Genomic DNA, 13,514 nt, shown 5'->3' on the forward strand with positions numbered 1-13,514 from the left:
CTGTTATCCTTTGAATAGAAACAGTCAAAGAATGGATCTGGAAGCCAGCAGGAATTTGACATTTGAGCAAAAAATAAGTGTGTTTAGCTCCCTTATTTTTCTTTCTTTGTGAGAAATGGTTAGGACGACTTTTGGTTTTTTCTGATTTTAAAGAAACACTTTTTCCTCATTTAATTCTTATTTTTGTGCATTAGTGAAATATCAGAAGGAGTAGAAAAAGATGGTATTTTCACAAGTGAAGTCTGTAAGTCTTTTTAGTTCACTAGCCTTGAAGCCTTCAGTTAAATAGCACTAAACCAAACCCATTTCTACACTGTTTTGTCACTGAAGTGGCCATCATTACTTCAGAAGTATGGCACCCAGAGGCACTGAGTGTTGGCTAACATATCTTCAGGTATTTATTCACCATTCTAGTATTGATTCTTCCTTTCCAGCAAACTGTGCCTATAGCATTGCAGTTTTGTCTTAATAGAACAAGAAGACAGGACTTTGATTTTGAGGAGCAGAGAGATGGGGGAAGGGGTGGGCATAGGATCAAATCATAATGGTGTAGTGATTTTCTTAAGTAAACTAATCAATCTCAGTAACATTTTTAAAACCCATTTTCTAGACAATGTGTTGCCAACATTGTCTTTCTTCTAACTTACAGTGAGCATGGCAGCTGGGGCATTTTACTGGCTGCTGTAAAAAGCTAAAGATGAGTGAAAGACCAGAAGGAATGAGTTCTGGTCTTCCTGGATAGGTCCAAAATTTACAGCGTTGGTCTATAGATTCATCTCATCTAGGAATCACACCCTGTAATCTGTTGTTCCAATCATATAAATCTGAAAAGTTTTTTCTCTGCAGTCTCATTTTAGACAAATGTATGAAATGTGCTCTAGGATCAATTTAACATTTGAATATGATGAATATGATGGGCTTTACTCAGCATAGCATTTTTTAAGTAGGAAGCCTGTAATGTGTGTTTAAAGGTAGACGAAACAATTCCATTTACTGAAAGCTGAAAAATTGACCTGTGCTCCCTAATGCCTATTTTCATGTTCTTAACGATGGTGCTTAACAGATAGCTTACACCTCTTTCTTTAAAGAGAATGCTTTCTTGCATTTATCACATAGTAAGAGCATGTATGAAGTAGTTACTGTTGAAAATCTGATGTGTGAGAAATGCATGTCCTCTCTTATTTTGCAGTGTATGCATATCTCTTTGTAATACAAGACCTAGCTCCTTTTAATCTACCTCACTGCTGGCAAAAGTTAAGAAATGTTCTCTTTTAAATTATTTTTTTAATGAAAAAACAAACTGACATACTGTAACTGTGGAAGCTTAAATAAAGCTGTGTATACTGGCCAATCAGAATAACTGCAAATACATATTGCAGCCATTGACAGAGGAGAAAGATGTGATCACAGCTGCTCCAACATACAGTCCTTGATGCCCTGAGAGTTATTTTGTGGTTATAACGACTGTATATGAAGGTTTCTGGTCTCATGTTAGACTCCAATTAACCATTCCTCCTGGAGTTCTGCAGCACACCCAGCTGCCTCTGCAGCACTCACTCCACTCAGTCAAATATTTCTGCATTTCACAGTGTATCCAGTTTTATCCACGTTATCTACCCATGAGTTTGGGTATTAGAGATTTAACAAGAAGCCTGCATCAAGTATATAAATGCTTCTCACAGTTCCTTGATCAACGGGCTATGTCTGGTTTAATGATGAAGCAGCTGAGGTGTTCTGATCAGTGTTCTCAAAGATTACAAAATGGTTTTCAATAAATCACTGGCTTTTTTCCCTTTCTTGATCATTTATAGACTCTGTATATCTGGATTTTTAGACAAAGTATTGTTTCCAGAACAATGTATGTTTTGCTTCTATAAAAGGAATTGGTTTTGATGTTCTGTGGTTGTTAAGGAATTTTTGAATAATCTGAGCTTTGATTTTTTTGGCCAGTTTGGCGAAAAATTGTAGTTGGGATTTTGTGTCATAGAAGTTGAGAGTGTCAATAGTAGAGCACAAGATGAAGAGAATGAAATCAGCTATTAAAATGTTTATGGTGGAGGAACCTCTTGACTTCACACCTTAGTATTGCTGATTTGGAAAGTGTTTGTCTGAACTTCAAGGCCTTGGTCTGCCATTTTGGGAGACAAGGAGTTAGTTGGGGGTGGAAAGACTGGAGTTTGTATTCTTTCTGCTCTGTTACCCATTGCTATCTTCATGGATCTGACACTCTGTTTATCTGACAGTGCGCTCAGTACTGCTTCGCCAGGGAAAATTGCACAAAACAAGCCTAGTGCATCAGCATTTTCATTGTGTATTAAGCTGAGCCTCCCTTCACATGGTCACATCCCCTTTTTAATCTGGGATTCCATGTCCCTTTCCCAGTCCAGCCTGTTTCTGTGGTGTCTATTGCTGGTCTCCCTGAGCTTCTGTTTCTGTGGTTTGAGTGTTTTTTGTGTGGCTGAGTGTTAAGACCTGCAGGACTTTTGGAAGTGGCATTGTGGGGGGTTAGGCAGAACATTGATTTAGAGTTAGGAGTTAGTCAGAGACTGAGGTGATGGCCGCGTTCAAGTTGGATTTTCTCCCAGAGATGATGGTGGACCATTGCTCCTTGAATGCAAGCCCTGTGTAAGTATTTACTCTTCATGTCTAAGTTGTAACTAAAATGATAGCTGGAATTGCTGCCTTGAGCCCCTGCTGTCTGCAGGACAGCCTGCAGTTTGTTTTCTTGAAGAAATCCTAGTGGTCATGGAAGATTGATGTTGGTTTCAAGATGGGGGAAAATGGTCTGATAATTGTGGTGATAAGGACTAAGGAGGAATAAAGCTGTTTGATGATATTGTTTATGGTATGCTACAGGTACTGATATTATAACATGGATTGTTGAAATCATTTGTGGGAAGAACTGTTTCTGTTCTTCCCTATTAATGACTCCAGACTAAACCTTTTAATTAGGAGTAAAATATTCCTTGAATATTGTTGAAGTCATGTTAAAAGTTGCCCAGTTAGCAGGAGCCATCTTGTGCTCTTGAAGCTACCCATGGAAGGCAGGGCTGAAAATTATTATTGGATAGGGTAAGCAATTTCCAATTGTTCTTAACTGAAATGAAAAGAGGCAGTTTACTTATTTGTAAAAGGTGTTGTTTCCCTTGGCTATTTGGAGAGGTGCTGACCCTTTCTGAATGGAAAGGTGAAGAGGAGTGAAAGGATTTATGATGATTCCCTTCCCTTCTAGTAAGAAGCTTTGTTGTTTTTGAGGTCTGTTTATACAGCTATAAAATTATGAGCTTTCCCTAGCATCAATTTTTCCTTAGGCTCTGAACAGCAGTGTATTGATGGGGAAAAATACTAAACAGTACTGGGCTTGGATATTTTTTTTAATTATTTTCAGGGGAAAATACGATTTCAGGTGGACAGTGAGAGAAATACTCTTTACTATCATGTGTTGTTAAAAAGCCACTCAAACCATCTTCAAAGGAACAAAGCAGAGATGAAGAGAACTGACTGCTCTGGTAGAAGACCACCTTCAGCCAAGAGTTTGGGGGTGGGGGGAATCATTGTATAGTTGCTGTTCCACTCTCCATGTCCTTTCTAGATTAGGCAGGGATTGGTCAGCAATTTTAACCAACTAATCACTATAGCTCCAATAGGGTGTCGTTACAGTCAGACTTCTGCAGGGAGATGTGCTCTGATGTACCAGGCTGGGAGTACTGATAACAGACATCACACTGCACCTAACAAATAATGAGGAGTCAATACAGGGAGCAGCGTAGGACTTGTCAACTGGCTGGGTGGAGCATAACACAGCTTTTATTAATAGGGTGTAAACTGCTCATATGGCTAGACAGAATGCCTTGGAACCTATTGAGAATTCCCATACTTAAAACTTCGGTGTTGTTGTCGTATAAGAAATGACTTTTTTTTTTTTTCTCTGTTAGAGCCCTGACATATTGACCTGATCACTGTGACTAACTGTATTGCCCAATCCCAGCCTTTTCATGTACAATTTAAGCCTGTTTTTTTGCCAGTTATTGTTGAAAGCTCCCTAGTTTCACAAAGTACTTCCTTGTAAACCTTTAAAGAAACTTACCATTGGATCAGTTTATTCTGTTTCTCTGTTTTAAGATGGATCTTCACTTTGGGAAACAGTTACAATTAGTCTCATTTAAAAATGCAGTAATAACATCCTCTCATTTTTGGTTGTTACTGATAACTTTGGTAGACTGCAGGTAGACTGAGCTTAGGTTCCTTTCAGTTCTGGTTTCTTTTTCTGTAAAACATGGCTGAACTAGTGTTATTTTTCAGTTATCTCAGCAGATTTTATATCCTGAATCCCAGATGTTGACTACATTATGGGAACAGAGTTTTAAACAGCTGTGTAGAGTGTGTTTCATTTCAAAGTACTAGCTTGCCAGTAAATGTGAATGTACTCGGGTATGCATGCTGGGAATGTGCAAGAGTTCCTTTTTATATGTATATTTTCAACATACACATTTATATATGTGTAGAAAATTAATTTTTCTTTAATTTTGCCATAGGCATGCTTTTGTTTAGAATTTGTAGGAAGATATAAACCAGAATTTCCTTTTTGTTTTTCTTAGTGCAAAGAAAATGAATGGCACACTGGATCATCCAGACCAACCTGATCTAGATGCTATCAAAATGTTTGTGGGTCAAGTCCCACGGAGCTGGTGTGAGAAGGATCTAAGAGAACTTTTTGAACAGTATGGTGCTGTCTATGAAATCAATGTCTTGCGGGACAGGAGCCAAAACCCTCCTCAAAGCAAAGGTGAGAGCTTCTGTAATTCTCTTGTGAGACTTGGGGTTTCAGCCACTTTCTCATAGTTGCAGTCTTAGCTGTGTGCTTATTCAAACAGCCCTGTAGGAGCTCTGTGTGACCAGGTGTGCATGCAAGCCCAGGCTTTATAAAGCCTTTAAGTGTGTTTGTCTAATTATACTTGAACTGTGATCCAGTCATTAGCTGAGCTCAGAAAAATCATAACTTTTTTAGAGCTCAGCAGTGATGGAGATGCTTGAGGAGTATGAATTATAATTGCAAAGCAGAACATCCAATAATACTGTGTTGCTCCAGAGCATCACTGTGATGTTGTGATATGATCAAAATGTGGCTGGATGGGACACAGTTTCAGATAAATATGAAATTGGGGTTTTAGTCATTTGTGTTAATCAAATACTTGTAAACGTTAAATTCTTATTAAATTTTGTGCCTACATTTGCAGTTCAGTTATATGCAATATTTCCTGTGAAGGTAGGTAGGGTTTTGGTACAAGGAAATAATTGAGTTTGAAAATGAAGTAGCCAACAGATGTATTTAAGTGTTTGTTTTAATGGTGTAGTAGGGATGTTGGGTCAGTTCTGAGCATATTCTATTTTATCACACCTGGAAATCTTTCTTAAACTGTCACAGACAGTAGCACCTACCTGTTTCAGCACCTAACCTCTTCTACTTACCATACATTTTGCACTGGAAGGATGGAAGTAGGGCTTGCAATTTCTGTACAGTGCTCCAAGATTGGGTGTTCTTTCCTGGCTGACATTTTTTTCAATTGCAGGGTGCTGTTTTGTTACATTTTATACCCGTAAAGCTGCACTAGAAGCACAGAATGCTCTTCACAATATGAAGATCCTCCCAGGGGTAAGAGCAGAGCTCTGCTTTCTTCACAGCTCTGTCTTGTTTCTCTGAGCTCCAGCACCACTGAAGCACAAACACATCATGTTGCCCTAAAATAATGTTGTAAAAAACTATTCAAAAGATCAGTGTTATGAGATCTATATAATAACAGATCTTATGGGAATTTTGGAGTATATAAAAGAATGATATGGCAGTGAAGTAGGTGAAAATGGCTTTTATAATACTCTGAGGAGGAATGATGACATATAATTAGAAAAGCCTTTTCTTGGAATTTTTGCAGTGTTCCATATGCACTTCTATTGAGGCAATTTAGGCTATAATTTCTTTCTTTCACAATTCTTATGGGATGCATTTCATATAGTATGAAGTGGATGTATCTGGGATTAAATAATCTTTTTACATTTTAGATGCACCATCCTATCCAGATGAAACCAGCTGACAGTGAAAAGAGTAATGGTAAGCTTTACTAAAGTCCCAGTTTGGTGTCATCATTTGTGCTAGTTAGGAAACTTGAGGATTTCCTTTTTGATTAACGGCTTTTGATGAAGTCTTGAATTGGAGGCCCGTTTTTTTAAAAGAAAAAAGTGAAATCAGAAAGGTGTGTTTTTAATGACAGGTAGTGTGAGTGATGTCTCTCAAATTCCATGACTCAGAGTATCTCTGCTGCTGCTGCTTGTGGTAGAACCATGTTGTCAGTTAGGGAAACATCCAGTGAGTTCTTCTTTGTACTAAGGTGGTTTAAATCTTTGTTGGGGACATGGACAGTGGGATTGAGTGCATCCTCAGCAAACTTGTGGGTGATGTCAAGCTGAGTGCTGTGGTTGATGCCCTAGAGGGAAAGGAAGCCATCCAGAGGAGCCTTGGTGGGCTAGAGAGGTGGGCCTGTGTCGACCTCATGAAGTTCAGCAAGGCCAAGGTGCTGCAAACATGGTTACAGGCTGAGTGATGAGCGGATTGAGAGCAGCCCTGAGAAGGACCTGGTGGCTGAAAAAATGAGTATAAACATGCAGTGTGCACTTGCAGCACAGAAAACCAGTCATATCCTGGGCTGTATCTAAAGGAGGGAATAACAGGTTGAGGGGGTGATTCTCCCTCTGCTGTTGTAAGACCCCATCTGTTGTGCTGCATCCAGCTCTGAGGCCCCCAGCATAAGACGTGGACCTGGGAAGCATGTTCAGGGAATGGCCATCAAGATAATCATAGGGATGGACACCTCCCCTATGAGGACAGGCTGAGAGAGTTGGGGTTGTTCCACCTGGAGAAGAGAAGGCTCCAGGGCGACCACCTAGCAGCCTTCCAGTACCTGAAGGGGGCCTACAAGGAGGATGTGGAGGGATTGTTTGTCTAGGAGTGATAGCACAGGGATCACAGTATTAAACTGAAAGAGATTTAGATTAGATTTTATGAAGAAATGCTTTCCTGTGAGGATGGTGAAACACTGGAACACAATATCCAGAGGAACTGTGGGTGCCCCATCCTTAGAAGTATTCAAAATGTGTCTGGATGGGTCTTTAAGCAGCCTGGTCTAGTCAAAGGAACTAGGTAGTCTTTAAGGTCCTTTCTGCACCAATCTATTCTGTAATTTTATGAAATCTAGAAATGCTTTTTCAAGTGTTTGTCCAATGTGAAGCAAAGTCTGTTGCAGCTAAGGTGGGAGTCAGAATACTTCTTGTAGCATACAAGAGAGGTTGAGAATTAACAGCAGTTCAGTAGAGAAGAAAAACTGAATATTTCTGCACATTGGCCGTTTCGGATGGATTAAGAATTTATCATCTACCACTGGGTAAATGATCATTTATCTATGCATTTCCTTATGAGAAATGCCTTTCCTTTATGTACCTACATATGTGGATGTTCAAATATGTGTGTATCTGTATTGCTGCAACCAAAGCAAAGAAAGCATTTAGCATCCTGTAGTTTCAGCCCTTCTAGGCTCAGCTGAATTTTATTTTCTTCATTTGCAGTAGTTTGTGTTGCATCATGGAGAAGATAGTCCTGGTTTGGGAAAGCTTATCCCTTAATATAATAGAAAAATAGAAGATGGAATGTATGAGTTGTAATGTGGTAGGAGTAATTCCATCTGCAGATTCCTCCATGGGTATACAGGACATGTTCCTGTGTAAATATATCTAGAAAGGAGTCATTCTTTTGAAGAATTTTTGGGAGGAGAACAGAATGGGTTCTCTAAACTAAAACTAACCTTGCATGACGCAGAAACATACATACAAATATCCTGGAAAAATAATGGAAAATTTTAAAAAGTATTCAATGGAATTTTAGGATGTTATTTCTGAGGCTATTATTTAACTCTGAGTGTTAATAAAAAGTGAAGGTGACAACAATAAATAAGAATGCATTAGTTATGAGAGTATTTGAACTTGCCACCAAGACAAGGGATTCTGGATCTCTTGAACTAAAATGGTCAGCTAAAAGGATTTGAAAGCAGCTTTCTGCTCTAAGACCAGAAAAGTAATTGGGTACAACATTAAGATTTAATGGCTGGTTAAAGTCATGTCTGCTGGAATAGTTCGGTGTCTTCCAGCATCATAGAAGACTCCTGATTTCCCTTCACTATAGCATTGAATAGGAGAAGACTTTTTTGAAGCTTTAAAATGTGCTAGTCTTCATCATTTTGTATTGTGATGAATGTTGTGTAACTGTTTTATATTTTCAAGTGATATTGTGGATAATTCACTTCATCCTTTAAAAGAAAGTGTTTCAGAGGTGAAGAGCGTCCTTAAATAAAGTAAATTGAGAGTATAAAAATCTGTTCTGACTTTAGATTTACCCCACTCACTGAAGTGACCTTTAGCTGACATTAGTAACAACTAACTGAAAAATTAAGATTAAAAATTAAGATAAATGCCTTTCTAAACCATTTATTTTAAATAGTCTACGCACTGAAAGTTATTCTTCAACTGTAATATCTTTAATAGCATCAGTATTTAGAGCCACCACACAGTCCATGGTTTGATTTGAGGTGTTATTTATGTGCTTTTGGTGCAAATCAGAATGGGCGTATCACTAACAGAAGTAAAAGTGTTCGGTTTTAGCAACTGCTGTTGCTTCCACTCTTGAGAGAGGAGCATGAGGAAATGGGCATATCTAAATTTAAGTGATTGGCATGAGGCTGAAAAGAAGCTTTCTACAGTTCACTTGCTTGTTTATATGCAGTTAGGTATATGTTGGTAGTCTAAAGATAGAATAAACAGAGGAAAGACAATGAAAGTAGTACAATAAATCACATTCAAGCCTTGCCTCACCCAGAACTGAAGAGATACAGGGAAGTGCTGAACCTGACATACTTTTTTTCTTTTTTTTTACATTCCTGTTGTTCACAGACTCAACAGGCTAAAAATAGTCAGCAAATCATAAACATAAAGTCATAAAACAGACATTGTCAGGTTCATTGAAGTACCTCATATGCATCCTCTTAAACTGAAGACAGTCCATTACTGGGAATCTGGTTTTGATAAGCCCATATCCTAAAGACAAGGGAAAGAACTGCGGTTAATGGAGAAGACCTAAGATCTAGTAAGCACATATTTGCTGGTAATACTCTTTAACTTTTGCTTCCTTAGCAGTAGAAGATAGGAAGTTGTTTATTGGAATGATATCCAAGAAGTGCAATGAAAATGACATTCGAGTGATGTTCTCCCCCTTCGGGCAGATTGAAGAATGCAGGATATTACGGGGCCCGGATGGCCTGAGCCGAGGTAAGCAAAGCAAGAAGCTTTTTTGGCAGTTTGAGGATGCTGGATGCTGCCTTTTGCAACTCAGCCTGGCATTTCAGCTTTTTCTGTGATTCCCACCTACACCACCTCCCTATCCAGTAAACATTTTCATTCCTGTATTCATCTCAGTAATTGTGGAGGTAGTGAATAACTTGATTCCTTTTTGTTCTTTCCCTAGGTTGTGCATTTGTGACTTTTACAACAAGAGCCATGGCACAAACAGCAATCAAAGCAATGCACCAAGCACAAACCATGGAGGTAAAACAAGTTAGTGGGTGTCAGGAGCAGATGTAATTGTCAGGCAGTCACTATGGAGTTTAAGGGAGTAGAGAGCAGAGAGAAGGACAAGTGCAGTTGTGTGTTTCTTCACAAAAACTGCTCCAGGATCCTTGTGTTTGTTTTGCTCTATTTTTAGAGTTGGAGATAGAAAGTTCATCTGCAGAGAAAATACCAAAATACGAAATAAAATTAAAAGCAAACAAGATTTTGAGCCTTTGATGAAATGTTCTGTTTGAATATATGTATATGTGTCTGTATGTATGCATAGAGGAGGAGGGAAATGATTCCAATGACTGGGTCTTAATTCAGTATTTTTGTGACTGCTGGGGATAGCAAGTATGTAATTGTTTGAATTGCTGTTTGCAGGGTTGCTCTTCTCCCATTGTTGTAAAATTTGCAGACACGCAGAAGGACAAAGAGCAGAAACGAATTGCTCAGCAACTTCAGCAACAAATGCAACAGATCAGTGCTGCCTCAATATGGGGAAACCTGGCTGGTCTCAACACACTTGGACCCCAGTACTTAGCAGTGAGTTTCTGATTTGGCTTCTTTTCATCTCTTCAGGGATTGAAGTGTCTGACTGTCTTGCAGTGTTTAATATCTTCATTTTTAGAAGGCACTTGGTAGATGGGAGCTGGGTTCTTTATCCCCATTTTGTGGATGAGAAGGCTGAAATCGTGTTATGTGTTCTCATCTAGTTGGGATACTTTTATAGGAGGATTTCAGCCCCAGTCAGAGTAGCCCTAATTACTGAAACCTTGGGTTTTTCTCCTGCATTCTATAGAATGTGCTTTTTCTTTATATAGTACTGGCTCAACGTTTACCATATAAATGCCCTTTTCATATCTATCTGATAGTTCTTGTATTCCTTTATCATTTTCCTTTATTTCTGTCATCCTCTTCCAGTGAAACCTGGAACAGTACTTGGTACTGTCTAAATAGAAAAGATTATCAGAGTGGAAGCAGAGTAAATTAACCCAAACAACAACCAACCAAATAAAAGCAAACCCTACAAAAAATAGAGAGGAGCTATGTTGTTTAGCAAAAATAATGTAACAGAGGGGAGACTGCAGTTTCATTTCAGTTGATTTTGCTGGGTTCCTAAAGGATGAACTTTTCAAAAACTGATGTGCTGTGACTCATGAGAGTTGCCAGAGTAGCTCTGACAACTGTATTCATGTAGTATTAAGTCTGAGGAACAGAAAAGGAAAATTTCATCTCATTCTTGGTATGGTGTACAGTTAAAATGGGACAATTCTCTTACTACCCTTTTAGTTTTAGTAGATTGGAATTTTTTTAATAACAGCCAGTTAATAGAAAAAGGATTTGGAAATCTCTAAAAACTTTCTGAGCTGAAGCTTGAAATGTCTTTTATGTCTGCTGTGCATAAGGAGAGTAGAGGAGGTTCCCTCTCCTGGTGGCTCTTTCATTTTGGTTTGGCATTGCCATTTGGCCCATGCTGGCAGTGTCAGCTGTACAGTCTGTTTTGAGGTTGCATATCCTTAGGGTTGGTAATCCTGCCTTAGGTGCTTTGAATAAGAATTCTCTCTCACTACTGATTCTGCTGGTTTTGTCTTGGTGTGTTGGCTATAATTTTCCCTCAGCATTGCTGATGTGGAGTGAGGAAAGCATTGTGTTGTTGCTTTGGCTGCAAAGTGCTGCATGGGCTACGTGGAGCTTCACTGTGGTGGTGCTCTGGCTGTTTTGTTCAGGCAATCTCTTTATGCTTTGCTGTGGTGTGGTGCATGGGCTGCAGGAATTCATTTGTGACGGCGCTCTGGCTGTGGTGTGATGCAGTTTCTCCCAGAAGCAGAGCCAGCCCTCACTCTCACTCTTGTTTTGTTTTTTGGTGTAATGTCTAGCTTTATTTGCAGCTCCTTCAGCAGACAGCAGCTGCTTCATCTGGGAACTTGAACACACTGAGCAGCCTCCACCCAATGGGAGGTGAGTTTTCTTCCACCAGAAGACAAATTCAGTGCCAAACAAAAGAGAGCAAGGGTAGAAAAAGTAGCCGAAAGTCTGTAGGCATTTTAATCTCATTTGAAATAACTAGTCCTGTGTTTGCCTACTCCTTTGAAATGACAGGAATTCTCTGCTACAAGTGTGGATGTTCCTTCTTTATCTTACTTAACTATTGTCCCCAAGGTAAGCGGTGGTATCTCCCCAACCTCTGGCATTTAAAATTATCTTCCCTTATGGGTAGCATAAAGAATGCTCTCTGTATTTGTTTTCATCCAAACAGGTGCATATGTGAACAACTGTTTTTGAAATATGCACTCACTTATGCACATGTTTTCAGTGATTCTGGATTCTTAGTTTTCCCATTTTCAGTGCATTTAAGAACAAAGAATTTAAGTTGGAAATACATTGTTGTTAGGAATGTGAGCTAGTGCTTCATTCAGATTCTTTTATTCATTCATTTGAATTACAGTTCATTATGCCATTACTGAAAATCAGCTTCATAGATAAGAGCCAAATTCCTTGCTGTGGGCTGCTAGTCAGAACCTTCACTGAGTATAGCAGTCCTGGAGCTGTGAATTGGTTGTCCCTTTTGCCTTCACACAGTTGGGAAAAATAAAACACGTTGGCGACTCCGTTCACCACATTCTCTAAATTCTTCTGCTGGCAGAGAAATCTATAGTTTTGGTTTTAATACTGAAGACTTTTGACTTTTCAAATTGCCTCCTGGAGTTAAATGGTAGTTGCCAGTATCACCTGCCCTTTCTGTGCAGAAGTTCATCCCAAAGTGTCTTTGTAGATCAGACTTGTGTTGGCTGGTGCACCCATCAGTAACAATTACAAGCATTTGCAAAGTGTTATATTTTCATTTGTAAGAATTTTGATTTATACTGGAAGTTGATTCTAAATTCAGCTTGCTACATTGGCTTCTTTCATGTTAGACCTCTTCAGAGCTCTTATATGTAAGACTCATTAAAAGCAATTTTTTTTAAAAAACCATTTTACTGATATCCTGTGTGGGGGTGAGCTATAAATGGTTTTGCTCTGCACATGATCCTACCTTTCCCACCTCTTGTGTCTGCTTAAAAACAAGATGTAATAAAGAAGTTCAGCAGTAAGGACTGGGGGAGAGGGAAGGGGATAACTATCTGAGATTGAGAAGTTTCCAGGGTAATTCTTTCTTCACTATTAAAAAACAAAACAAAACAAAAAAACAAACAAACAAAAAAAATACCCAGACCAAAACAATAAAAAACCAAACAAAAAAACCACTCCTCAAAAACTGAAAATAGTATGTTGCATGGTTATTCCAAATCTGTGATTCCTTACCAAAAAAGTTGTAGTTTTAAGGTCTTGATAATATCTCAGCTGATCTCATTTCTTGAAATTCATAGAAAGAAAAATTAAGTAGGTTATTAGATCCCACACTTTATCAGACTTTGCAGACAAAATTTAATCTCAACGCTGTTTGAAAGCAGATGGGAAAACAGTGTGATGACAAGAGGACAGGTGCAGTGTGCACATGACAAACTGCTTCAGTAAAGAGCAAGCTGCTCTGTTCTTCATTAGCTTCAACACTTGCACTTTTAACCCTCTGTAGCACAGTAAAAGCAAAATAGAAAACATCTTGATTTTAACTTCATGCTTTTATGTTACAATGGAATATTGAGAATCTAAATACAGGCAGAATCCACTTGTTTCTGGGAACTAAATTTGCCGAAGGAAACAGATCCTGCCACAAACAGATAACAATTGAAAAAGAGTTTAAAAAACCAAACAAATTATACTAAAGGTATTAGAAGTAGTTTAGAAAATAATTTGTTTGTAATGCATTGTCACATTTTTATGTTGTCTGTTTACTGCTTAAATTACAAAACTGAGGTTTTCATTAT

General features: G+C 38.6%; 1 protein-coding gene across 15 annotated transcripts in view; it reads left to right on the forward strand.

The window, feature by feature from the left end:
• The window catches only part of CELF1 (CUGBP Elav-like family member 1), a 57,842-nt gene that overhangs the window by 24,868 nt on the left and 19,460 nt on the right, over positions 1-13,514 (forward strand). For 6 of the 15 annotated variants that reach the window (XM_030239864.2, XM_030239856.2, XM_050975645.1 and 3 more), the window contains 7 exons: positions 4,599-4,786; positions 5,571-5,653; positions 6,058-6,106; positions 9,232-9,366; positions 9,563-9,642; positions 10,030-10,191; positions 11,526-11,607. In XM_030239864.2, coding sequence (XP_030095724.1) covers positions 4,609-4,786; positions 5,571-5,653; positions 6,058-6,106; positions 9,232-9,366; positions 9,563-9,642; positions 10,030-10,191; positions 11,526-11,607 — 769 coding nt within the window. In that variant the 5' untranslated portion in view covers positions 4,599-4,608. The remainder of the gene's footprint in view (positions 1-4,598; positions 4,787-5,570; positions 5,654-6,057; positions 6,107-9,231; positions 9,367-9,562; positions 9,643-10,029; positions 10,192-11,525; positions 11,608-13,514) is intronic. The other 9 variants (XM_050975650.1, XM_050975651.1, XM_050975654.1 and 6 more) reach the window with 3 other exon arrangements.

This window comes from Serinus canaria, chromosome 5, assembly GCF_022539315.1.
Source record: "Serinus canaria isolate serCan28SL12 chromosome 5, serCan2020, whole genome shotgun sequence".
Taxonomy (NCBI): Eukaryota; Metazoa; Chordata; class Aves; order Passeriformes; family Fringillidae; genus Serinus; species Serinus canaria.